General features: G+C 45.2%; 1 protein-coding gene across 1 annotated transcript in view; it reads right to left on the bottom strand.

Annotated features, from left to right (window-relative positions):
* The window catches only part of HCRTR2 (hypocretin receptor 2), a 200042-nt gene that overhangs the window by 41698 nt on the left and 132398 nt on the right, over positions 1-25946 (bottom strand). Inside the window, exon 5 of the mRNA XM_040426809.1 lies at positions 9394-9617. Within this exon, the coding sequence (XP_040282743.1) occupies positions 9394-9617 (224 nt within the window). The remainder of the gene's footprint in view (positions 1-9393; positions 9618-25946) is intronic.

Raw genomic sequence — 25946 nt, 5'->3', positions numbered from 1 at the left:
TGGCCGCCGGGCAGGCCAGCACCTCCAAGGCATAAAAGGCTAGCTCTGGCCACGTGGACAATTTGGAGACCCAGAAGTTGAATGGGGCCGAACCATCAGTCAGTACGTGGAGGGGTGTGCACAGGTACTGTTCCACCATGTTAGTGAAATGTTGCCTCCTGCTAACACGGTCCGTATCAGGTGGTGGTGCAGTTAGCTGTGGCGTGGTGACAAAACTTTTCCACATCTCTGCCATGCTAACCCTGCCCTCAGAGTAGCTGGGCGTGACACAGCTGCGTTGGCGACCTCTTGCTCCTCCTCTGCCTTCGCCTTGGGCTTCCACTGGTTCCCCTGTGACATTTGGGAATGCTCTCAGTAGCGCGTCTACCAACGTGCGCTTGTACTCGCGCATCTTCCTATTACGCTCCAGTGTAGGAAGTAAGGTGGGCACATTGTCTTTGTACCGGGGATCCAGCAGGGTGGCAACCCAGTAGTCCGCACACGTTAAAATGTGGGCAACTCTGCTGTCGTTGCGCAGGCACTGCAGCATGTAGTCGCTCATGTGTGCCAGGCTGCCCAGAGGTAAGGACAATCTGTCCTTTGTGGGAGGCGTATCGTCATCGTCCTGTGTTTCCCCCCAGCCACGCACCAGTGATGGGCCCGAGCTGCTTTGGGTGCCACCCCGCTGTGAACATGCTTCATCCTCATCCTCCTCCACCTCCTCCTCATCCTCGTCCTCCTCGTCCTCCAGTAGTGGGCCCTGTCTGGCCACATTTGTACCTGGCCTCTGGTGTTGCAAAAAACCTCCCTCTGAGTCACTTCGAAGAGACTTGCCTGAAAGTGCTAAAAATGACCCCTCTTCCTCCTCTTCCTCCTGGGCCACCTCCTCTTCCATCATCGCCCTAAGTGTTTTCTCAAGGAGACATAGAAGTGGTATTGTAACGCTGATAACGGCATCATCGCCACTGGCCATGTTGGTGGAGAACTCGAAACAGCGCAACAGGGCACACAGGTCTCGCATGGAGGCCCAGTCATTGGTGGTGAAGTGTGTCTGATCCACAGTGCGACTGACCCGTGCGTGCTGCAGCTGAAACTCCACTATGGCCTGCTGCTGCTCGCACAGTCTGTCCAGCATATGCAAGGTGAAGTTCCACCTGGTGGGTACGTCGCATATGAGGCGGTGAGCGGGAAGGCCGAAGTTACGCTGTAGTGCAGACAGGCGAGCAGCGGCAGGGTGTGAACGCCGGAAGCGCGAACAGACGGCCCACACTTTATGCAGCAGCTCTGACATGTCGGGGTAGTTGCGAATGAACTTCTGCACCACCAAATTCAGCACATGCGCCAGGCAAGGGATGTGCGTCAAACCGGCTAGTCCCAGAGCTGCAACGAGATTTCGCCCATTATCGCACACAACACCAGGCCGACTTGAGGCTCACCGGCAGCAACCACTCGTCGATCTGTTGTTCCAGTGAAGGGGCTATGGTGGTGGTGATGGTGATGGTGGTGGTGGTGTCTTTAAGGGTTCACACAGCAGAGAGTGAGGAGGGTGCAGATACAGAGGATGAGGAGGGTGCAGAAGTGAAAGGCTGAGTGAGCCACTCAACCAACTCTGGTGCATCCTTTGGCATAATCAAAATGACCCTGTGACAAAATCCCTATAGAAGAGCAGTATTTGTGGAAGCAGGTATATAGAACCCCTTAATTAGATTTTTAAGGGCAACTGGTATATCACACCAGTTGCAATTAGTTGTTCCAATTCTGTTTGTCCATCTGTATAGCTGCAGTATCTCAGCAGAACTGCACACAAATGATGCACAATACAAATGCACTATATAGAAATTATATTCTAGGTATATCGCACCCCTGTCTCAATCAGATTTTTAGGGGGGCAACTGGTATAGCACACCAGTTGCAATTAGTTGTTCCAATAGTGTTTGTCCCTCTGTATAGCTGCTGTATCTCAGCAGAACCGCACACAAATGATGCACTATACAAATGCACTATATAGAAAGTATATTCTAGGTATATCACACCCCTGCCTCGATCAGATTTTTTGGGGGGCAACTGTTATATTACACCAGTTGCAATTAGTTGTCCCAATGACTTTTGTCCCTCTGCATAGCTACGGTATCTCAGCAGAACCTCACACAAATGCAGCACAATACAAATGCACTATATAGAAAATATATTCTATGTATATCACACCCCTACCTCAATCTGATTTTTTGGGAGGCAATTGGTATAGCACACCAGTTGCAATTAGTTGTTCCAATAGCGTTTGTCCCTCTGTAGAGCTGCAGTATCGCAGCAGAACCACACACAACTGCTGCACAATACAAATGCACTATAATATACTTTCTATGTTAGAAAATATATTATAAGTATATTACACACCTCAGTATGTCACACCTATCAATAGCACACCTATACCAGTCCTTAAATTAACTTTTGTGGCCCTTTTAGCTAGCGTTTGGTGCCTCTAACAGTCTGTCCCTGCTCCACACAGCAACCTCTCCCTACACTGGCAAAAGACTGAATGTAACATGGCGGCCAGATCGGGTTTATTTATAGGGTAGGGGGTGTGTCCATGTGCTGAAATGTCTTAATTGGCTGTCCTGTCCCACCTGATGGATGTGTCATGGGTCAAAGTTCGGCGCTATGCAAAAAAATATGGCGCGTGCGAATATTGCAATATGTTCGCATGTTCGGCGAATCGCGAACGAGCAAAGTTCGCCGAGAAACGACCGCTGGGCGAACCGCAAGGCCATCTTTATTGACAAGCAGTATAATTTAATGCTTTCGTTTCCAAGGTACAAAATAGTAGTATTTCCATCAGTTATTGTGAGCCAAAACAAGGTGTGGGTCGGAAACACAGAACAGCTTCAAATCTTTCCATTATACCTTATCTCTGCGTAGGCTTCACTATTGGTTTTGGCTTAAAATAACTGATTTAAGAAACTGACCAAATAACTGAAGTGTGAACTCAGCCTAAAAGAATACCAGTGGATTTCGTGTGTGGAGATGAAACTTTTGTGAAAGTCGCACATAGTAAATGTGCCATAATCCAGGTTTATTCTCACTTTTTCTTTTAAATATAGACCACTTTGAAAAGTGGCGATGCTCACCAAATGTCACAAAATTTCACAAAATGTCACAGAAAACACTGCAATTAACATGAGTTGTGACATTTTTAAGCCCAAAAAAACGGACATATCTGATTTGATTAATGTCCCTCAGGTATTTTTTGTCTATCAACATATGACATTTTTAACCACCTCCGGACCGCTGTACGCACAGACGCGTCCTGGAGGTGGTTGATTCATTCCGAGTGGACGCATATACGCGTCATCTCGCGAGACGCGAGATTTCCTGTGAACGCGCGCACACAGGCGCGCGCGCTCACAGGAACGGAAGGTAAGAGAGTTGACCTCCAGCCTGCCAGCGGCGATCGTTCGCTGGCAGGCTGGAGATGTGTTTTTTTTAACCCCTAACAGGTATATTAGACGCTGTTTTGATAACAGTGTCTAATATACCTGCTACCTGGTCCTCTGGTGGTCCCCTTTTTGTTTGGATCGACCACCAGAGGACACAGGTAGCTCAGTAAAGTAGCACCAAGCACCACTACACTACACTACACCCCCCCCCCGTCACTTATTAACCCCTTATTAGCCCCTGATCACCCCATATAGACTCCCTGATCACCCCATATAGACTCCCTGATCACCCCCCTGTCATTGATTACCCCCCTGTCATTGATCAACCCCCTGTAAAGCTCCATTCAGATGTCCGCATGATTTTTACGGATCCACTGATAGATGGATCGGATCCGCAAAACGCATCCGGACGTCTGAATGAAGCCTTACAGGGGCATGATCAATGACTGTGGTTATCACCCCATATAGACTCCCTGATCACCCCCCTGTCATTGATCACCCCCCTGTCATTGATTACCCCCCTGTAAAGCTCCATTCAGACGTCCGCATGATTTTTACGGATCCACTGATAGATGGATCGGATCCGCAAAACGCATCCGGACGTCTGAATGAAGCCTTACAGGGGCATGATCAATGACTGTGGTGATCACCCCATATAGACTCCCTGATCACCCCCCTGTAAAGCTCCATTCAGATGTCCGCATGATTTTTACGGATCCACTGATAGATGGATCGGATCCGCAAAACGCATCCGGACGTCTGAATGAAGCCTTACAGGGGCATGATCAATGACTGTGGTTATCACCCCATATAGACTCCCTGATCACCCCCCTGTCATTGATTACCCCCCTGTAAAGCTCCATTCAGACGTCCGCATGATTTTTACGGATCCACTGATAGATGGATCGGATCCGCAAAACGCATCCGGACGTCTGAATGAAGCCTTACAGGGGCATGATCAATGACTGTGGTTATCACCCCATATAGACTCCCTGATCACCCCCCTGTCATTGATCACCCCCCTGTCATTGATTACCCCCCTGTAAAGCTCCATTCAGACGTCCGCATGATTTTTACGGATCCACTGATAGATGGATCGGATCCGCAAAACGCATCCGGACGTCTGAATGAAGCCTTACAGGGGCATGATCAATGACTGTGGTTATCACCCCATATAGACTCCCTGATCACCCCCCTGTCATTGATTACCCCCCTGTAAAGCTCCATTCAGACGTCCGCATGATTTTTACGGATCCACTGATAGATGGATCGGATCCGCAAAACGCATCCGGACGTCTGAATGAAGCCTTACAGGGGCATGATCAATGACTGTGGTGATCACCCCATATAGACTCCCTGATCACCCCCCTGTCATTGATTACCCCCCTGTCATTGATCACCCCCCTGTAAAGCTCCATTCAGACGTCCGCATGATTTTTACGGATCCACTGATAGATGGATCGGATCCGCAAAACGCATACGGACGTCTGAATGAAGCCTTACACGGGCGTGATCAATGACTGTGGTTATCACCCCATATAGACTCCCTGATCACCCCCCTGTCATTGATCACCCCCCTGTCATTGATCACCCCCCTGTCATTGATCACCCCCCTGTCATTGATCACCCCCCCTGTCATTGATCACCCCCCCTGTCATTGATCACCCCCCCTGTCATTGATCACCCCCCCTGTCATTGATCACCCCCCTGTCATTGATCACCCCCCTGTCATTGATCACCCCCCTGTCATTGATCACCCCCCTGTCATTGATCAACCCCCTGTCATTGATCAACCCCCCTGTCATTGATCACCCCCCTGTCATTGATCACCCCCCTGTAAGGCTCCATTCAGACATTTTTTTGGCCCAAGTTAGCGGAATTATTTTTTTTTTTTCTTACAAAGTCTCATATTCCACTAACTTGTGACAAAAAATAAAATCTCACATGAGCTCACCATACCCCTCACGGAATCCAAATGCGTAAAATTTTTTAGACATTTATATTCCAGACTTCTTCTCACGCTTTAGGGCCCCTAGAATGCCAGGGCAGTATAAATACCCCACATGTGACCCCATTTCGGAAAGAAGACACCCCCAGGTATTCCGTGAGGGGCATATTGAGTCCATGAAAGATTGAAATTTTTGTCCCAAGTTAGCGGAACGGGAGACTTTGTGAGAAAAAAATAAAAAATATCAATTTCCGCTAACTTGTGCCAAAAAAAAAAAATTTCTATGAACTCGCCATGCCCCTCATTGAATACCTTGGGGTGTCTTCTTTCCAAAATGGGGTCACATGTGGGGTATTTATACTGCCCTGGCATTCTAGGGGCCCCAAAGCGTGAGAAGAAGTCTGGTATCCAAATGTCTAAAAATGCCCTCCTAAAAGGAATTTGGGCCCCTTTGCGCATCTAGGCTGCAAAAAAGTGTCACACATCTGGTATCGCCGTACTCAGGAGAAGTTGGGGAATGTGTTTTGGGGTGTCATTTTACATATACCCATGCTGGGTGAGATAAATATCTTGGTCAAATGCCAACTTTGTATAAAAAAATGGGAAAAGTTGTCTTTTGCCAAGATATTTCTCTCACCCAGCATGGGTATATGTAAAAAGACACCCCAAAACACATTCCCCAACTTCTCCCGAGTACGGAGATACCAGATGTGTGACACTTTTTTGCAGCCTAGGTGGGCAAAGGGGCCCATATTCCAAAGAGCACCTTTCGGATTTCACTGGTCATTTACCTACTTACCACACATTAGGGCCCCTGGAAAATGCCAGGGCAGTATAACTACCCCACAAGTGACCCCATTTTGGAAAGAAGACACCCCAAGGTATTCCGTGAGGGGCATGGCGAGTTCCTAGAATTTTTTATTTTTTGTCACAAGTTAGTGGAAAATGATGATTTTTTTTTTTTTTTTTTTTTTCATACAAAGTCTCATATTCCACTAACTTGTGACAAAAAATAAAAACTTCCATGAACTCACTATGCCCATCAGCGAATACCTTGGGGTCTATTCTTTCCAAAATGGGGTCACTTGTGGGGTAGGTATAATGCCCTGGTATTTTAGGGGCCCAAATGTGTGGTAAGGAGTTTGAAATCAAATTCTGTAAAAAATGACGAGTGAAATCCGAAAGGTGCTCTTTGGAATATGGGCCCCTTTGCCCACCTAGGCTGCAAAAAAGTGTCACACATCTGGTATCTCCGTACTCAGGAGAAGGTGGGGAATGTGTTTTGGGGTGTCATTTTACATATACCCATGCTGGGTGAGATAAATATCTTGGTCAAATGCCAACTTTGTATAAAAAAATGGGAAAAGTTGTCTTTTGCCAAGATATTTCTCTCACCCAGCATGGGTATATGTAAAAAGACACCCCAAAACACATTCCCCAACTTCTCTTGAGTACGGAGATACCACATGTGTGGCACTTTTTTGCAGCCTAGGTGGGCAAAGGGGCCCATATTCCAAAGAGCACCTTTTGGATTTCACTGGTCATTTACCTACTTACCACACATTAGGGCCCCTGGAAAATGCCAGGGCAGTATAACTACCCCACAAGTGACCCCATTTTGGAAAGAAGACACCCCAAGGTATTCCGTGAGGGGCATGGCGAGTTCCTAGAATTTTTTATTTTTTGTCACAAGTTAGTGGAAAATGATGATTTTTTTTTTTTTTTTTTTTTTTCATACAAAGTCTCATATTCCACTAACTTGTGACAAAAAATAAAAACTTCCATGAACTCACTATGCCCATCAGCGAATACCTTGGGGTGTCTTCTTTCCAAAATGGGGTCACTTGTGGGGTAGTTATACTGCCCTGGCATTCTAGGGGCCCAAATGTGTGGTAAGGAGTTTGAAATCAAATTCTGTAAAAAATGACGAGTGAAATCCGAAAGGTGCTCTTTGGAATATGGGCCCCTTTGCCCACCTAGGCTGCAAAAAAGTGTCACATATCTGGTATCTCCGTATTCAGGAGAAGTTGGGGAATGTGTTTTGGGGTGTCTTTTTACATATACCCATGCTGGGTGAGAGAAATATCTTGGCAAAAGACAACTTTTTCCATTTTTTTATACAAAGTTGGCATTTGACCAAGATATTTATCTCACCCAGCATGGGTATATGTAAAATGACACCCCAAAACACATTCCCCAACTTCTACTGAATACGGAGATACCAGATGTGTGACACTTTTTTGCAGCCTAGGTGGGCAAAGGGGCCCACATTCCAAAGAGCACCTTTCGGATTTCACTCGTCATTTTTTACAGAATTTGATTTCAAACTCCTTACCACACATTTGGGCCCCTAGAATGCCAGGGCAGTATAACTACCCCACAAGTGACCCCATTTTGGAAAGAAGAGACCCCAAGGTATTTCGTGATGGGCATAGTGAGTTCATGGAATTTTTTATTTTTTGTCACAAGTTAGTGGAATATGAGACTTTGTAAGAAAAAAAAAAAAAAAAAAAAATCATCATTTTCCGCTAACTTGTGACAAAAAATAAAAAGTTCTATGAACTCACTATGCCCATCAGCGAATACCTTAGGGTGTGTACTTTCCGAAATGGGGTCATTTGTGGGGTGTTTGTACTGTCTGGGCATTGTAGAACCTCAGGAAACATGACAGGTGCTCAGAAAGTCAGAGCTGCTTCAAAAAGCGGAAATTCACATTTTTGTACCATAGTTTGTAAACGCTATAACTTTTACCCAAACCATTTTTTTTTTATCAAAGACATGTAGAACAATAAAGTTAGAGCAAAATTTATATATGGATGTCGTTTTTTTTGCAAAATTTTACAACTGAAAGTGAAAAATGTCATTTTTTTGCAAAAAAATCGTTAAATTTCGATTAATAACAAAAAAAGTAAAAATGTCAGCAGCAATGAAATACCACCAAATGAAAGCTCTATTAGTGAGAAGAAAAGGAGGTAAAATTCATTTGGGTGGTAAGTTGCATGACCGAGCAATAAACGGTGAAAGTAGTGTAGGTCAGAAGTGTAAAAAGTGGCCTGGTCTTTCAGGGTGTTTAAGCACTGGGGGCTGAGGTGGTTAAGGAAAACATTAAATACTCCACTACATTAAAGAGATTGTCCCTTGAAAAATATCCTGCAGTTTTCAAACCAGCACCTGGATCTGAACAAGTTTATAATTGCATGTATTTAAACATTTAGTATAGCCAGTAAGCTATTCATTAAAATGTTTTTGGATACAAAATTGTTGGTACACTTCGTTAAAAAAAGAAAAACCCACAATGGTCACAAAAATAACTTGAAACTGATAAAAGTTTAAAAAAATAAAAATACTGAAAAGTAGCTAATGAAAATCAGACACTGCTTTTAAATTGTGGTTCAACAGAATATTTTTAAAAAAACTAACTAATGAAAGTGACCTGGACAACAATGATAGTACCCCTAGAAAAGATTGAAAATAATTTGACCATAGGGAAAATGTCAAATGTCATTAGCATCAGAGGTGTCTTCAAACTTCAGTCTGTCTGCCTATTTATTATTATTATTATTATTATTATTATTATTATTATTATTATTATTTTAAAAATCCGATGCCATGAATGCAAATTTATTGGCATTTTGTGGTAATGAATCATTTTATTCTGAAATGGTAGTAAAAAAAAAACATACCTCATCCATTTGATCTACAAGATGGCAGCGACAGTCTATCTGTGATCAAATGGATGGGGTGGGAATGTATTTTTAGTTTTAACCCCTGATAGGCTGAATGTGACTCTCAGATGCAGCAATCTGCGTTGAACACAGGATCTGAGAGGTTAAATGCCGGTGGCGCAATCAGCATTCCCAACATTGTGCTCACTCTGTACAATGGAATGTGATTCGTTACGAATGAAGTAATTTGTAACAAATCAAATTTCTAGTCAAAGTTCGGCAAAGCAGCCAAATTGAATTTTTGAAAAGTTCACTCATCAATACTCTTAATACATTTTCAGTTATTATAATAAAAACAACACTATACCTTTTCAAAATATTAAGGATACTAATTGGTAAATAGCATATAGCAAACACCAGTAGGACCACCATGAGCATGCGAGCAGTCTTCCTCCTGGCACGAATCTGTTTAATTTCAGCAGCCACGCCATTAATTCTAGGTTTACATGTTTGTTGTCCTTGCCCCTTGGATTGTACTGGGCACTGTAAGGGTTTCCACTTCCTCTGAACTATGGATGAAGTTCCTGGAATCTGTAATGTAAAGAGTAAAACAGCTTAACAGTTAGTTAACTAATTTATTACACAAATAAGTTAACTTGAAAAAGTATGCAGTCATCAATTGCATTAATAACACACAGATCATTGAGGTAAATAAAATAAAAAATCAATTATATCTTATAATTAGAGATGAGTGAATTTCCCAAAATTTGTTTTAGGTCAAATTACATCAAACTGACTGTCAGATTTGATTCAGTCTGAATAAATTCTCCCAGAACCAAAAGTGCACCAATTGCCCTGAAAAATGTGTATGACACTCTGAGGTCTCCTAGTATCCCTTTTTGGTGGCAGATACAATATCTTCTCTGTATTAGGATTTATAAAATGGAAGCTGCCATTTTAAATGATTTTTGTAGGGCCAATCATAAAAGTTTTCAATTCTCAAAAATTTTAGATTTTTGTGAATTTTGTAATGAATTCAGTATATGATTACTAGTAGCGTTGAGCGAACCCGAACTGCAAAGTAACGAACTTTTCGAGTAAGGGTACCCGGACCCGAACCCGAACCTTGCAGCAAAAGTTCATGTTAGGTGTTTGGGCATTTAATAAAGCTTGTTGAAAGGCGGCAGAGCAGCCAATCAACAAGCTTTTAAGCTATGGGCACTTAGAAAGCATCACAGTCATGCCTAGTAATGGCATGGCTGTGATTGGCCCGTGCATCATGTGACCCAGCCTCTATACAGGCTGGGTCACGCATAACACTGTCCATCAGTAGTGCAGGGACATGAGGTAGGCAACTGAACTGAGAGAGTGTTAGGAATTTAATCTTGCTGTTAATTCTGTGGATGACATATAGCAATTTTTTGTGGCTGCAATGCACCATCTTTGCACTCCTGACACAGAAATATAATACTTAATCTGTCTGTTAATTCTGTAGGTGACATTAACCCATTTTTAGTGTGAGATAAATCTGCACTGCATCCATGACACGGAAATACAATAAATAATCTGTCTGTTAATTCTGTGCATGGTAGAGACCCAGTTTTTGGTGTAAGATAAACCTGCATTGCATCCGTGTCAGGGTAATACAATAGGTAATCTGTTCTGTGGGTGACATAAACCCATTTTTGGTGTGAGATAGACCTGCATTGCATCCGTGACAGGGAAATACAATAATTAATTTGTCCCAACCATTGTTATACTACAGGACAGTTTGTTCATTTTGTTTGATATTTCCCAATGTTTTGGGGGCTTCCCAAATTTATAAAGAAAAAAGAAAAAAAACAATAACAGTGTTAGCTACCTTCTCCTCTTCCACCGCTGCTTCCACCTAAATGGCCACGTCCTCTACTTCCTCAACCTCCCACTCCACTTTGACCTCTTCCTCCTAGTTCTTTTTATATATTATTTGTATTCTACGTTATTTTAAGTCATTTCCCTATCTACATTTGTTTACAATGCAATTGTCTTGCTCTTACCTACATTTTGCTTCCTTTTGCAGCCCTCTAACCATTACTATGACTATTTTACAGCCATTTTAGTGCACCAAAGTTCGGGTCCCAATTGACTTCAATGTGGCTTGGGTTTGAGTTCGGGTCAAGTTCGGGACCCAAACTTTGACCTGAAGTTTGGCCGAACCTGGTGAACCCGAACATCCACGGGTCGGCTCAACACTAATTACTAGCTAACATTTTTATATCTTGATGGTAAGAAGGATGTTAAAAAAGTATATTGTAGAAATATAACATATGATAATGTGCATACATAATGTATCTGTGTAAACTGGGAACACACAGAATTTCTAGTTAAAAATACTTTTAAATACCATTTGATTACTGTTTTATAATATGTGAATGTGGTTTTGCTGTCAGGATGATTCTAGAAGACCATTGCAGAGTTGTTCAACCCTGTATTACATACTGGACACTCCATAATATTAACTAGGGACAACAAACCATTTGGATGCTTTACATTTACATAGCATCTTTCTTAAAGTTCTAATTGACGAGTCCAAATTTAAAAAGAAAAATGTCATCAATGTATCATCATAGAACATGTTCCATGGGTCGCTGTAGAAGAAAGTTCTTAAAGAAGTTCTTAAAGAAGTATATATAGATTAGACATTAAGTCCGTTACAATAACGGGTGCTAGAACAGTAGTGCATAAACATTAGTAGGAACAGTCTATATTAAATGGCAAGGGAACTAACTGGTGGCTGTGTCTGAGACTGCTGGCTGTAGCTTGTGTCTGAGACTCCTGGCACTGACTGGTGGCTGTGGCTGAGACTGCTGGCACTGACTGCTGGCACTGACTGGTGGGTGAGACTGCTGGCTGTGGCTAAGACTGATGACTGCGGCTGAGACTGCTGCTACTGACTGGTGGCTATGGCTGAGACTGCTGGCACTAAGCATTGACTGTGGCTGAGACTGCTGGCTGTGACTCATGGCTCAGACGGCTGGCACTGACTGGTGGCTGTGGCTGGTGGCCCTAACAACTGGCACTGACTGGTGGATGATACTGCTGGCACTGTGACTAGTGGCACTCACTGATGGCTGATACTGCTGGCACTGACTGGCACTGGTGCGGGCAGCACGGTTGCAAGTGGAACGTCGCGTGTTGATTGGTAAGCGTGCCGCACATGCGCAGTTCAATTATTAGCACACACGCACGGACATGCAGCCCTGAGCACGCAGACAGGGCTTTTATTACAAAGGATACTGACATCTAGTGGTATGGATTGAGAAAACAGGGGGCACACCAAATAATACGCGGAGTGCAAAGGGTGGTGAAAAAAGCATGAAACAATATCACCTGACCCAAGAGAGAGTCGCAAGAACCACCCCATATATGCACATCCGACAATCAGTCAATATAAGATATATATAAAGTTTATTGGACACACCAACAGATACATATTAAAAATTGTATACAATTAGAACAAAGTGCGGTATGCAATATAATACACTGCTCAAAAAAATTAAGGAAACACTTAAACAACACAATGTAACTCCAAGTCAATCACACTTCTGTGAAATAAAACTGTCCACTTAGGAAGCAACACTGAGTGACAATCAATTTCACATGCTGTTGTGCAAATGGGATAGACAACAGGTGGAATATATAGGCAATTAGCAAGACACTCCCTATAAAGGAGTGGTTCTGCAGGTGGTGATAACAGACCACTTCTCAGTTCCTATGCTTCCTGGCTGATGTTTTGGTCACTTTTGAATGCTGGCGGTGCTTTCACTCTAGTGGTAGCATGAGACGGAGTCTACAACCCACACAAGTGGCTCAGGTAGTGCAGCTTATACAGGATGGCACATCAATGCGAGCTGTGGCAAGAAGGTTTGCTATGTCGGTCAGCGTAGTGTCCAGAGCATGGAGGCGCTACCAGGAGACAGGCCAGTACATCAGGAGACGTGGAGGAGGCTGTAGGAGGGCAACAACCCAGCAGCAGGACCGCTACCTCCACCTTTGTGCAAGGATGAACAGGAGGAGCACTGCCAGAGCCCTGCAAAATGACCTCCAGCAGGCCACAAATGTGCATGTGTCTGCTCAAACGGTCAGAAACAGACTCCATGAGGGTGATATGAGGGCCCGACGTCCACAGGTGGGGGTTGTGCTTACAGCCCAACACCGTGCAGGACGTTTGGCATTTGCCAGAGAACACCAAGATTGGCAAATTCGCCACTGGCACCCTGTGCTCTTCACAGATGAAAGCAGGTTCACACTGAGCACATGTGACAGACGTGACATAGTCTGGATACGCCGTGGAGAATGTTCTGCTGCCTGCAACATCCTCCAGCATGACCGGTTTGGCATTGGGTCAGTAATGGTGTGGGGTGGCATTTCTTTGAAGGGCCGCACAGCCCTCCATGTGCTCGCCAGAGGTAGCCTGACTGCCATTAGGTACCGAGATGAGATCCTCAGACCCCTTGTGAGACCATATGCTGGTGCGGTTGGCCCTGGGTTCCTCCTAATGCAAGACAATGCTAGACCTCATGTGGCTGGAGTGTGTCAGCAGTTCCTGCAGGACGAAGGCATTGATGCTATGGACTGGCCCGCCCGTTCCCCAGATCTGAATCCAATTGAGCACATCTGGGACATCATGTCTCGCTCTATCCACCAACGTCACGTTGCACCACAGACTGTCCAGGAGTTGGCAGATGCTTTAGTCCAGGTCTGGGAGAAGATCCCACAGGAGACCGTCCGCCACCTCATCAGGAGCATGCACAGGCGTTGTAGAGAGGTCATACAGGCACGTGGAGGCCACACATACTACTGAGCCTCATTTTGACTTGTTTTAAGGACATTACATCAAAGTTGGATCAGCCTGTAGTGTGTTTTTCCACTTTAATTTTGAGTGTGACTCCAAATCCAGACCTCCATGGGTTAAAAAATGTGATTTCAATTTTTTTTATTTTTGTGTGATTTTGTTGTCAGCACATTCAACTATATAAAGAACAAAGTATTTCAGAAGAATATTTAATTAATTCAGATCTAGGATGTGTTATTTTTGTGTTCCCTTTATTTTTTTGAGCAGTGTATATGTAACCGACACATACAGGTCCACTGGGTTGCCACAGAATGGCCATATACACTATAAACCAGCATATAAAAATCTGATACAAAACATATAGCAAATATGAAATGAGGTGAGACCACTAGAAATGCAGACAGACCATGATGAGGTCTAAATTGGAGAGTCAAACCTACATAAACCTGCTGGTGCAGTGGACCTGGAAGAGTGAGAGAACGCCCAGGGCGTTTATGTAAATGTAAATGCAAATTTTTAATATGTATCTGTTGGTGTGTCCAATAAACTTTATATATATTTTATATTGACTGATTGTCGGATGTGCATATATGGGGTGGTTCTTGCGACTCTCTCTTGGGTCAGGTGATATTGTGACATCTAGTGGTATATTATCATATTTTACTGTCTTGTTTGCACTCTCCCTTTATGAATACTTGTCAGGTTGTTTTTGTCGGGCTGTAGCGCCAGTGGCGTGCCTAGGGTGTTTGGCACCCGGGGTGGACCTTTCTATAGCACCCCCCTACTTAAAAAAAATTTTACCCCCTCACAGTAGTTTTGTACAGATGTGTGCCCCCTCACAGTAGTTATGCCCTCTCTGTGCCCCTTTAATAATTGTAATGCCCTCTTTTTGCCCCTTCACAGTAATAATCCCCATTATGCCCCCTTAATAGTAGTAATGCCATTGTGCCCCCTTAATAGTAGTAATGCCCACTGTGCTAGTAATGCCCTATGTGCCCCCTCCATAGTAGAAATCTCCATAGTGCCCCTTCACAGTAATAATGCCCACTTCATTGTAGTAATGCCCTCTGGCTCTGTGCCCCCTCCATAGTAATAAAGTCCTCTATGCCCCCTCCATAGTGATAAAGTACTCTGTGCCCCCTCCATAGTGATAAAGTCCGCTGTGCCCCCTCCATAGTGATAAAGTCCTCTGGGTCCCCTCCATACTGATAAAGTCTTCTGTGCCCCCTCCATACTGATACAGTCTTCTGTGCCCCCTCCATACTGATACAGTCTTCTGTGCCCTCTCCATACTGATAAAGTCCTCTGTGTCCCATTCCTGTAGCTCAGATACCTTTTTTCCCTGCAGACACAGATCGCTCTGCAGCACTGTGTGGGGGCAGAGCTTATGCAGATTTTACAGCTGTAGGCTCCGCCCACACACTTGCTGGCAGCTCAATCTGTGCCTGCAGACTGAATGGTGGAGCGGGGAAAAGTCTTCCTGCTTCACCATTCAGAGTGCCACAGGCTTGAAGGAGGGGAGGAGAGCGGGGATCTGAGCGGTGAGTGACAGAACCCAGCTTCCTGCGCCCCCACCTTAGTACGCCACTGTGTACAGTCGTGGCCAAAAGTTTTGAGAATGACACAAATATTAGTTTTCACAAAGTTTGCTGCTAAACTGCTTTTAGATCATTGTTTCAGTTGTTTCTGTGATGTAGTGAAATATAATTACACGCACTTCATACATTTCAAAGGCTTTTATCGACAATTACATGACATTTATGCAAAGAGTCAGTATTTGCAGTGTTGACCTTTCTTTTTCAGGACCTCTGCAATTCGACTGGGCATGCTCTCAATCAACTTCTGGGCCAATTCCTGACTGATAGCAACCCATTCTTTCATAATCACTTCTTGGAGTTTGTCAGAATTAGTGGGTTTTTGTTTGTCCACCCGCCTCTTGAGGATTGACCACAAGTTCTCAATGGGATTAAGATCTGGGGAGTTTCCAGGCCATGGACCCAAAATGTCAACGTTTTGGTCCCCGAGCCACTTAGTTATCACTTTTGCCTTATAGCACGGTGCTCCATCGTGCTGGAAAATGCATTATTCTTCACCAAACTGTTGTTGGATTGTTGGAAGAAGTTGCTGTTGGAGGGTGTTTTGGTACCATTCTTTATTCATGTCTGTGTTTTTGAACAAAATTGTGAGTGAGCCCACTCCCTTGGATGAGAAGCAACCCCCCACATGAATGGTCTCAGGATGCTTTACTGTTGGCATGACATAGGACTGATGGTAGCGCTCACCTTTTCCAGATGCCCCAAACAATCGGAAAGAGGCTTCATCTGAGAATATGACTTTGCCCCAGTCCTCAGCAGTCCATTCACTATACTTTCTGCAGAAGATCAATCTGTCCCTGATGTTTTTTTAGAGAGAAGTGGCTTCTTTGCTGGCCTTCTTGACACCAGGCCATCTTCCAAAAGTCTTCGCCTCACTGTGCATGCAGATGCGCTCACACCTGCCTGCTGCTATTCCTGAGCAAGCTCTGAACTGGTGGCACTCCGATCCCACAGCTGAATCCTTTTTAGGAGACGATCCTGGCGCTTGCTGGACTTTCTTGGACGCCCTGAAGCCTTCTTAACAAGAATTGAACCTCTTTCCTTGAAGTTCTTGATGATCCTATAAATTGTTGATTGAGGTGCAATCTTACTAGCCACTATATCCTTGCCTGTGAAGCCATTTTTATGCAACGCAATGATGGCTGCACGCGTTTCTTTGCAGGTCACCATGGTTAACAATGGAAGAACAATGATTTCAAGCATCACCCTCCTTTTAACATGTTAAGTCTGCCATTTTAACCCAATCAGCCTGACATAATGATCTCCAGCCTTGTGCTCGTCAACATTCTCACCTGAGTTAACAAGACGATTACTGAAATGATCTCAGTAGGTCCTTTAATGACATCAATAAAATGCAGTGGAAAGTTTTTTTTGGGATTAAGTTAATTTTCATGGCAAAGAAGGACTATGCAATTCATCTGATCACTCTTCATAACATTCTGGAGTATATGCAAATTGCTATTATAAAAACTTAAGCAGCAACTTTTCCAATTTCCAATATTTATGTAATTCTCAAAACTTTTGGCCACGACTGCCTTTTGTCTCTTCCCTGTCTTTTGGTGTGGGCGGTGTGTGGTGCGCACTTCAATAATCGGCACACACGCACGGACACCAGCCCTGAACACGCACACAGGGCTTTTATTAGTATAGATGTTCATATAAATAAGGATTTCCCTCTTTTGTTCCTGCGTGTTGAAAAAAGAGAGTCTCTGAAGAGGAGTCCTGTTTCTGAATGTGAACCTTATCTCCCTGGAATTATTTTGGTTATTGCACTGCACATGATGTTGCACTTGAGTGGTATAGATGAATGGAGGTGTAGCAGTCTGCAACTATTGATTTGTGTGCAGACTGCTACAAGAGGCAAGATTGGGTACAAGCTACGGTGACATTCACAACTTGGTTGCAGGTCTGATAATATTTTATGACATCAACAAGTGTACCACAATAAGAGCAGTAGTATATATTGGAGGCGTGGCGATCTCCATGCAGTCATGCACACCTGACCAGTTAGTCTGCCCTGGATGCTGGTTTTAAGGTCAGTATAAAACTGAGTCTGCTTATATGGCACCTACCAGTAGCCATTTGGCTCCAGGAGAAGTATATAGTGGGCTCAGCATACATGTTGGTACTTGCATCCCTGGATCCGATGAAAGCTGTAATGGCACTGGACGGGGTTAAAAGCAGAGTGTGCTTGGCATGCATGCTGTACCTGCATTCCCTGGACTTTGTGTGGCTGTCATGGCCCATAAACAGGTAGGAACTAGTGTTAGGGACCACTCCATAGAGGCGACCTTCACATGGTGAGTGGCTTATTACGCTTTGGCCAAAATGTACACCAATGCCTCATCCAGCATAGAGGCAGGGCAGAATGCTGGTTGCTGAGAGCTATTGCATTTGTGTATTTTTCTTTGTATATGTATTTCGCCATAGCGATGTGCACCTGCATACAGGGTTGTGCTGATTGAATCCCCCACAAAATCACTTTGTATTTTCAGTTTCCTCTTACACTGTATTTTATACCGTAGCTCCTGCTTTTACAGATTTTAGCATGATTTCCAAATGTACAAATCGCAGTGTCTGATTTTAAGTTTTACCTTCAGGGAAATGTTTAAATCGGCTGAAGTGCATAATGAAATGCCTTTCTACTTGCTCAAATACATTTTGGTCAAATAAAGTTTTATTTCGCCTGAAAAAGAGCTGATCATTAGTGATGATCGAGTACCAAAGTACAAACCGGATTCCAAAAAAGTTGGGACACTATACAAATCGTGAATAAAAACTGAATGCAATGATGTGGAGGTGCCAACTTCTAATATTTTATTCAGAATAGAACATAAATCACGGAACAAAAGTTTAAACTGAGAAAATGTACCATTTTAAGGGAAAAATATGTTGAATCAGAATTTCATGGTGTCAACAAATCCCAAAAAAGTTGGGACAAGGCCATTTTCACCACTGTGTGGCATCTCCCCTTCTTCTTACAACACTCAACAGACGTCTGGGGACCGAGGAGACCAGTTTCTTAAGTTTAGAAATAGAAATGCTCTCCCATTCTTGTCTAATACAGGCCTCTAACTGTTCAATCGTCTTGGGCCTTCTTTGTTGCACCTTCCTCTTTATGATGCGCCAAATGTTCTCTATAGGTGAAAGATCTGGACTGCAGACTGGCGATTTCAGTACTCGGATCCATCTCCTACGCAGCCATGATGTTGTGATTGATGCAGAATGTGGTCTGGCATTATCTTGTTGAAAAATGCAGGGTCTTCCCTGAAAGAGATGACGTCTGGATGGGAGCATATGTTGTTCTAGAACCTGAATATATTTTTCTGCATTGATGGTGCCTTTCCAGACATGCAAGCTGCCCATGCCACACGCACTCATGCAACCCCATACCATCAGAGAGGCAGGCTTCTGAACTGAGCGTTGATAACAACTTGGGTTGTCCTTGTCCTCTTTGGTCCGGATGACATGGCGTCCCAGATTTCTAAAAAGAACTTTGAATCGTGACTCGTCTGACCACAGAACATCTTCCATTTTGCCACACTCCATTTTAAATGATCCCTGGCCCAGTGAAAACGCCTGAGCTTGTGGATCTTGCTTAGAAATGGCTTCTTCTTTGCACTGTAGAGTTTCAGCTGGCAACGGCGGATGGCACGGTGGATTTTGTTCACTGACAATGGTTTCTGGAAGTATTCCTGAGCCCATTCTGTGATTTCCTTTACAGTAGCATTCCTGTTTGTGGTGCAGTGCCGTTTAAGGGCCCGGAGATCACGGGCATCCAGTATGGTTTTACAGCCTTGACCCTTACGCACAGAGATTGTTCCAGATTCTCTGAATCTTCGGATGATATTATGCACAATTGATGATGATAGATGCAAAGTCTTTGCAATTTTTCGCTGGGTAACACCTTTCCTGATATTGCTCCACTATCTGTCTGCGCAACATTGTGGGAATTGGTGATCCTCTACCCATCTTGGCTTCTGAGAGACACTGCCACTCTGTGAAGCTCTTTTTATACCCAATCATGTTGCCAATTGACCTAATTAGTGTTAATTGGTCTTCCAGCTCTTCGTTATGCTCAAATTTACTTTTTCCAGCCTCTTATTGCTACTTGTCCCAACTTTTTTGGGATTTGTTGACACTGTGAAAATTGGAATCAACGTATTTTTCCTTTAAAATGATACATTTACTCGGATTAAACGTTTGATCTGTCATCTACGTTCTATTACAAATAAAATATTTGCATTTGCCATCTCCACATCATTGCATTCAGTTTTTATTCACAATTTGTTTAGTGTCCCAACTTTTTTGGAATCCGGTTTGTATTCGGGTGTTAGGAAACATTCTTTCCTGTATATTCAATTGCATATAAAGTGCAAGTGCTGCAAAAAATTACAAGGAAGAGGCACTCCGATACACCCTGTATATCACATAAAGGAGGGCCTCATTCACTTTGTGGTACAATTGTTCAGTTAGTGGGACTCCTACACTCATAAAGCCTATGCACTAAGTGAAAGGGCTGCCAAAAACTACAAGGAACCGGCACTCCAAAACACCCTTTGCTACACATAAAGGAGGGCATCATACACATGTCGGCAGGGAGTGGGGGAAACCCCCCACCGTGCGGTGTCAGAGAGTAAAGGGGATCAGCCTGGCCAAAAGGGGTAATAAGGGAGCAGGTCACCTCCTACCGCGTCCCTAATCCTCTCCCTGACTCCTCACTGTATGAGCGGACCCCGATGGTAGGACGACTCATACTCAGGATACCTAAAGACCCGAAGTGGCCCTGGTAATCCCTCACTTAGGAGCAGGGGAGAGACAACCTGTTCATCCCAGTAATGGAGGAACAGGAGTCTCTATCTGAGGCCAGGCTGCAAGGAGAGGGGAACACATACAGCTATAGAGATGGCAGGTAAGTGAAACCAGCAACACACTGACTGGAACCCGTGCACAAGTGCTAGTGTCCACACCAACATCAAAGGACAGAGCACACACCACAAAACCACACAGGGACCCAGGACACTCATAGCTGCAATAAATGTGAAACAGGGTAATGTCTAATAAACATGCTGGACACCAAACACTACCAGACATGTAACACCAAAAATAGACATAACAACACCCTGATCAAAACCCACTCCATACACAAAGGGACAGGAAGGGAAGGAGACACCGTGATAACATTGATGACCATAAGGGTGGCCCTCACTGGACAGATGGAACAGAGAACCACCAGCATCCAGCAGAGACTAAATAGCCCAAGCAGCCACACTCACACATACAAAAACCCAGTATTCACAAGACACTAGGAAGGGAGTTAACCCTTCCAACACCAGACAAGGGAAGGCTACAACTTAAAGGGGAAGTACACACACAAGCAAACAAAGCCAAACGTTACCACCGGCAACAGCATGCGTGGCAACCATGTCACGGCAATCACCCAGAAGGCCGAGACACTGCCAGGGCAACCGCAAGTGTGGCAACAGTGTCACGGCGCAAACCAAAGGCCGTGGCAACACACCCTTGAAAAATTATTATTGATGGCCTGCTGGTGACCCTCAAAAACATTTGGAGCAAGGGCCTGCTGATCTGACCATCTAAAACCTTAGGGGCAAGGGCCTGCTGCCGCATTGGTAACTCTAGATAACCTCTGGGCGATTGCACGTCCCCGTGACGGCGACAATCCATTTTGATGTCTGCCCTATCAGCTTTCGATGTTCTGTTCTGCGCTTACCATGGTGATCACGGTTAACGGGGAATCAGGGTTTGATGCTGGAGAGGTAGCTTGAGAAAGGGATACCACATCCAAAGGAGGTCAATGGCTGAAATCAGATTGGGTGGAGAGGGTGGGTCAAGTTATTAAAGCAGAAGAATCCAAGGAAGGCAGCAGGCACGCGGCAATTACCTACTCCCGACTCTGGGAGGTAGTGCCGATAAATAACAATACAGGACTCCTAAGATGCCCTGTTATTGGAATGAGTAATAAAAAATTACAGGGAATGTCACTGCTGTATTTTGGATGTGGAAATGTTATACAGGAGAGTCTCTGCTGCCGCTTTGTTGACTCTAGATAACTTCTGCCTGATCGCACGTCCCCGTGACGTCCACGATCCATTTGGATATCTTCCCTATCAACTTTCGATGTTCTTTTATGCGCCTACCATGGTGATCACGGATAACAGGGAATCAGGGTTCCATGTCAGAGAGGGAACTTGAGAAAGGCATGCCACATCCAAGGGAGGTCAATGGCTGAAATCTGATTGGATGGAGAGGGTGTGTCAAGTTATTAAAGCAGAAACATCCAAGGAAGGCAGCAGGCGCGCGGCAATTACCCACTCCCGACTCAGGGAGGTAGTGACGATAAATAACAATTCAGGACTCCTAAGATGCCCTGTTATTGGAATGAGTAATAAACAATTACAGGGAATGTCACTGCGGTATTTTTGGATGAGGAAACGTTATACAGGAGAGGCCCTGCTGCCACTTTGTTGACTCTAGATAACTTCTGCCTTATCGCACATCCCCGTGACATCCACGATCCATTTGGATATCTTCTCTATCAACTTTTGATGTTCTTTTATGCACCTACCATGGTGATCACCGATAGCGGGGAATCATAGCATCAGTGGCGTAGCTAGAATTGACTGGGCCCCACAGCAAATGTTTGAATGGGGCTTCATCCCACAGTAAATTTTTAGCGACCCCTTCCTTTCATGCTGCCCCCATTCCTGTGGCTAGTAAATATCGCTCTCTCAGACCAGGGCCAGCTGCTGTTCCATCCGTTTTATACACTGTCTATACTGTCACTGTATCTAATTTCATTGTGTAATACTGTTGAGGGGGCCCTGACCAAATCCTTTAGTCCTCCTCCTCCTGGATGGGCCCCTTCTGGGTCAGGGCCCCAAAGCTGCAGCTTCCCCTGCTTCCCCTATAGCTACGGCCCTGGTCTGCATTAATCTGCAGGTGACGGTGATACAGCTCCACAGATTGATTCCATCTGCATCTTTCTAAGCAATCTGTGGCCTCAGTCTTTTTTCCAGACAGTCATTTTGCCACTATGTGGCCTCCTCACGCTGCCATCTCCACACCATGTCACCTTGCCACTCATTTTTATCACCATGCTGCTGCTGATGCAGCTTAAAAGGGCTTAAAGTCATCACCAGGCCCACAATCTAATTAAGGTTTTACGCACAAAACCAAAGTAAAAAAATCGATTTTATAGGAAAAGTTTATTGAAAACATTCTTTCCTGTATATTTACTTGTATAAAAAATGCAAGTCCTGCCAAAAATTACAATGAACAGGCATTCGGATACAACCTGTATATCACATAAAGGAGGGACTCATTCACATTGAGTTGTGGGCCTGCAGGTGAGCTGACCAAGTAAAAGATTTTAGGTGCGGCTTGCTGGTGAGCTGACCCTGTAAAACATTATATTCGATGGCCTGCAGCTGAACAAACCCTCTAAAACATTAGGGGCGAGGGCCTGCTGTTGAGCTGACGCTCTGAAACATTATATGTGAGGGCCTGCTGCTGAGCTGACGCTCTAAAACATTATATGTGATGGCCTGCTGCTGAGCTGACCCTCTAAAACATTAGGGGCGAGGGCCTGCGGTTGAGCTGACCCTTATTAAAAAATTAGAGTGGAGGGAATATATACAATCTGGATGAGGAGGTGGAGGAGGAGGAGGAGAAAACAAGATTCAACCATATACTCTTTTTTTGAGGTGGAAAAGGTGCACAGGAATACACTACAGTAGATTGAGTACATTATAAATGATAGATTGAAATTGCCTTTATGTTCAGTCTCAGCTCAGCTCTCCTCTGGTGGAATTGAGAAGTCAGGGGCAATCCAGGCGTTGTTCATTTTTATCTGAGTCAACCTGTCAGCATTGCTAGTGGACAAGTGGATACACTTATCTGTTAAAATGTCACCAGCAGCACTAAATACATGCTCAGACAAAACGCTGGCGGCAGGGCAGGCCAACACCTACAAGGCATAGAGCGCAAGTTCATGCCACGTGTACAGCTTGGACATCCAGTAGTTGTAAGGCACTGAGGGATCATTTTGGACGCTGACATGGTCTGCTATGTATTCCTTCACCATCTTCCAAAACTTTTCCCTCCTTGTTTCACTAGGCCGCGCTTCAGGGTGAGATTGGTGGCGGGGTGTCATGAAAGTGTCCCATGCCTTGGAGAGTGTTTCCCTGCCTTTGTTGGAACTGCTGTGTGTTCCCCTTGTCTCCCTTCCTCGGTTGCCTAGGGAAGTACGGACTCTGCCGCTAGCGTTGTCAGATGGAAAATTTTCAAGCAATTTTCCAACAAGGATCTTCTGGTATTGCACCATTTAGCTCGTCCTCTCCACCAGAGGAATGAGAGATGAGAAGTTCTCTTTGTAGCGGGTGTCGAGAAGGCTGAACACCCAGTAATCCGTGTTATCTAAAATGTGCATAACGCGAGGGTCCCTGGAAAGGCAGCCTAACATGGAGTCAGCCATGTGTGCCAGAGTACCAACAGGCAAGACGTCGATGTTGACATCAGCTTGACTCTCCATCTCCTCATTCTCCTCCTCCTCTTCTGACCATCCATGCTGAACAGATGGAATTAAAGTTCCATGGGTACTACCCTCTGTAGCAGAGGCAACTGTCTCCAGCTCCTCCTCCTCCTCCACCTCCTCTTCATGGTCCAATTCGCGCTGAGAAGACAAACTGAGGGTGGGCTGGCTATTACCCTGTGTAATTTCCTCCCCCATTTCCTCGCCTGCCACATTCAGAGCGTCGTCCTTAATTGTGAGCATCAATCGTTTGAGTAGACACAGCAGTGGGATGGTTACGTTGATAATAGCGTTATCGCCACTAACCATCTGTGTGGATTCATCAAAGTTTTTTAAAACCTCACAGAGGTCTGACATCAATGCCCACTCCTATCTTGTGAATAGTGGCAGTTGACTCGAAAGGTGCCGACCATGTTGCAGCTGGTATTCCACAACTGCCCTCTGCTGCTTACAAAGCCTGGCCAATATGTGGAACATAGAGTTCGAGCACATGCTCACGTCGCACAACAGTCGGTGAGCTGAAAGCCGCAAGCGCTGCTGCAGCGTTGACAGACCGGCTGAAGCTGTGGACGACTTGCGAAAAAGGGCACACACGAGGTGCGCCTTCACTAGAAGCTCTGGCAAATTAGGGTAGGTTTTGATAAACCACTGAACCACTAAGTTTAAGGCGTGGGCTAGGCATGGGATGTGTGTCAGGTTGCCGAGCTCCAAAGCCGCCACCAAGTTACGGCCATTGTCAGACACAACCATGCCTGGCTGTAGGTTCAGTGTGCGAGAGCCACAGCTCGGTCTGGTCTCTTATACCCTGCCACAGCTCTGAGGTGGTGTGCTGTTTGTCCTCTAAACAGATCAACTTCAGTACGGCCTGTTGACGCTTACCCACAGCAGTGCTACACTGCTTCCAGCTAGCGACTGATGGTTGACTGCTGCTGGAGGTGGAAGTGGAGAAGGAGGCGGCGGAGGAGGAGAAGTGGGGGTTGGAGCCAGTAATATAGCTTGTGGCGGAGACCCTGATGGACGTAGGGCACGCAATCCTGGGAGTGGGTAGCACATGTGCCATCCCAGGGTATGACTCACTCCCGGCCTCCACAATATTCACCCAGTGTGCCGTCAGGGAAATGTAGCTTCCCAGTAACTGCGTTGTTCTGGGACAGATGCTGGTGTAAGGCGGGCACGGCACACCGTGAAAAATAGTGGCGGCTGGGGACTGTGTACCAAGGGACGGCCACCGACATCAGACTGCGGAAGGCCTCAGTGTCCACAAGCCTAAATGGCAACATTTCAAGGGCCAGTAATTTCGAAAGTTGCGCATTTAGTGATATGGCCTGTGGGTGGGTGGTTATTTGCGCTTGCATTCAAATGACTGTGTTATGGACATTTGGACGCTGCGCTGGGACAGGGAAGTGGATGTTGTTGCTGATGGTTCATGCGAAGGTCCAGGTGCAGGGCGAGGGGCATCCGGGCCTGCGCGTTCGGCAGGGGATTGGCCAGCAGTGGGTAACACTGGGAAGAGGAGGCAGTGATGTGACCCGCATACCCAGATTGTGGACCCAGGCGTTCGGCCCACTTGTTAGGGTGCTTGGATGTCATGTGGCGGATCATGCTGGTGGTGGTGAGGTTGCTAGTGTTCACGCCCCGGCTCATTTTGGTACGGCACAGATTGCAAACTACCACTCTTTTGTCGTCTGCACTTTCCTCAAAAAAGCACCATACTGCGGAACACCTACCCCTTGGCAAGGTAGATTTGCGCATGGGGGTGCTCGTTGTAACGGTTGCTGGCCTGTTTGGTGTGGTCCGACTTCTCCATTTTGCAACCCCACTGCCTCTTCCAGCCTGTTACGGTGCTGCGGATCCCTCCCCCTCTGTACAGCTGTCCTCGCTCAGCTTTTTACCTTCCCATGTTGGGTCAGTGACCTCATCGTCAACCACCTCCTCTT

The sequence above is a fragment of the Bufo bufo genome, chromosome 4 (assembly GCF_905171765.1).
Source record: "Bufo bufo chromosome 4, aBufBuf1.1, whole genome shotgun sequence".
NCBI lineage: Eukaryota > Metazoa > Chordata > Amphibia > Anura > Bufonidae > Bufo > Bufo bufo.
The sequence above is the reverse complement of the archived record's forward strand: the minus strand, read 5'-3'. Positions and strand labels throughout refer to the sequence as shown.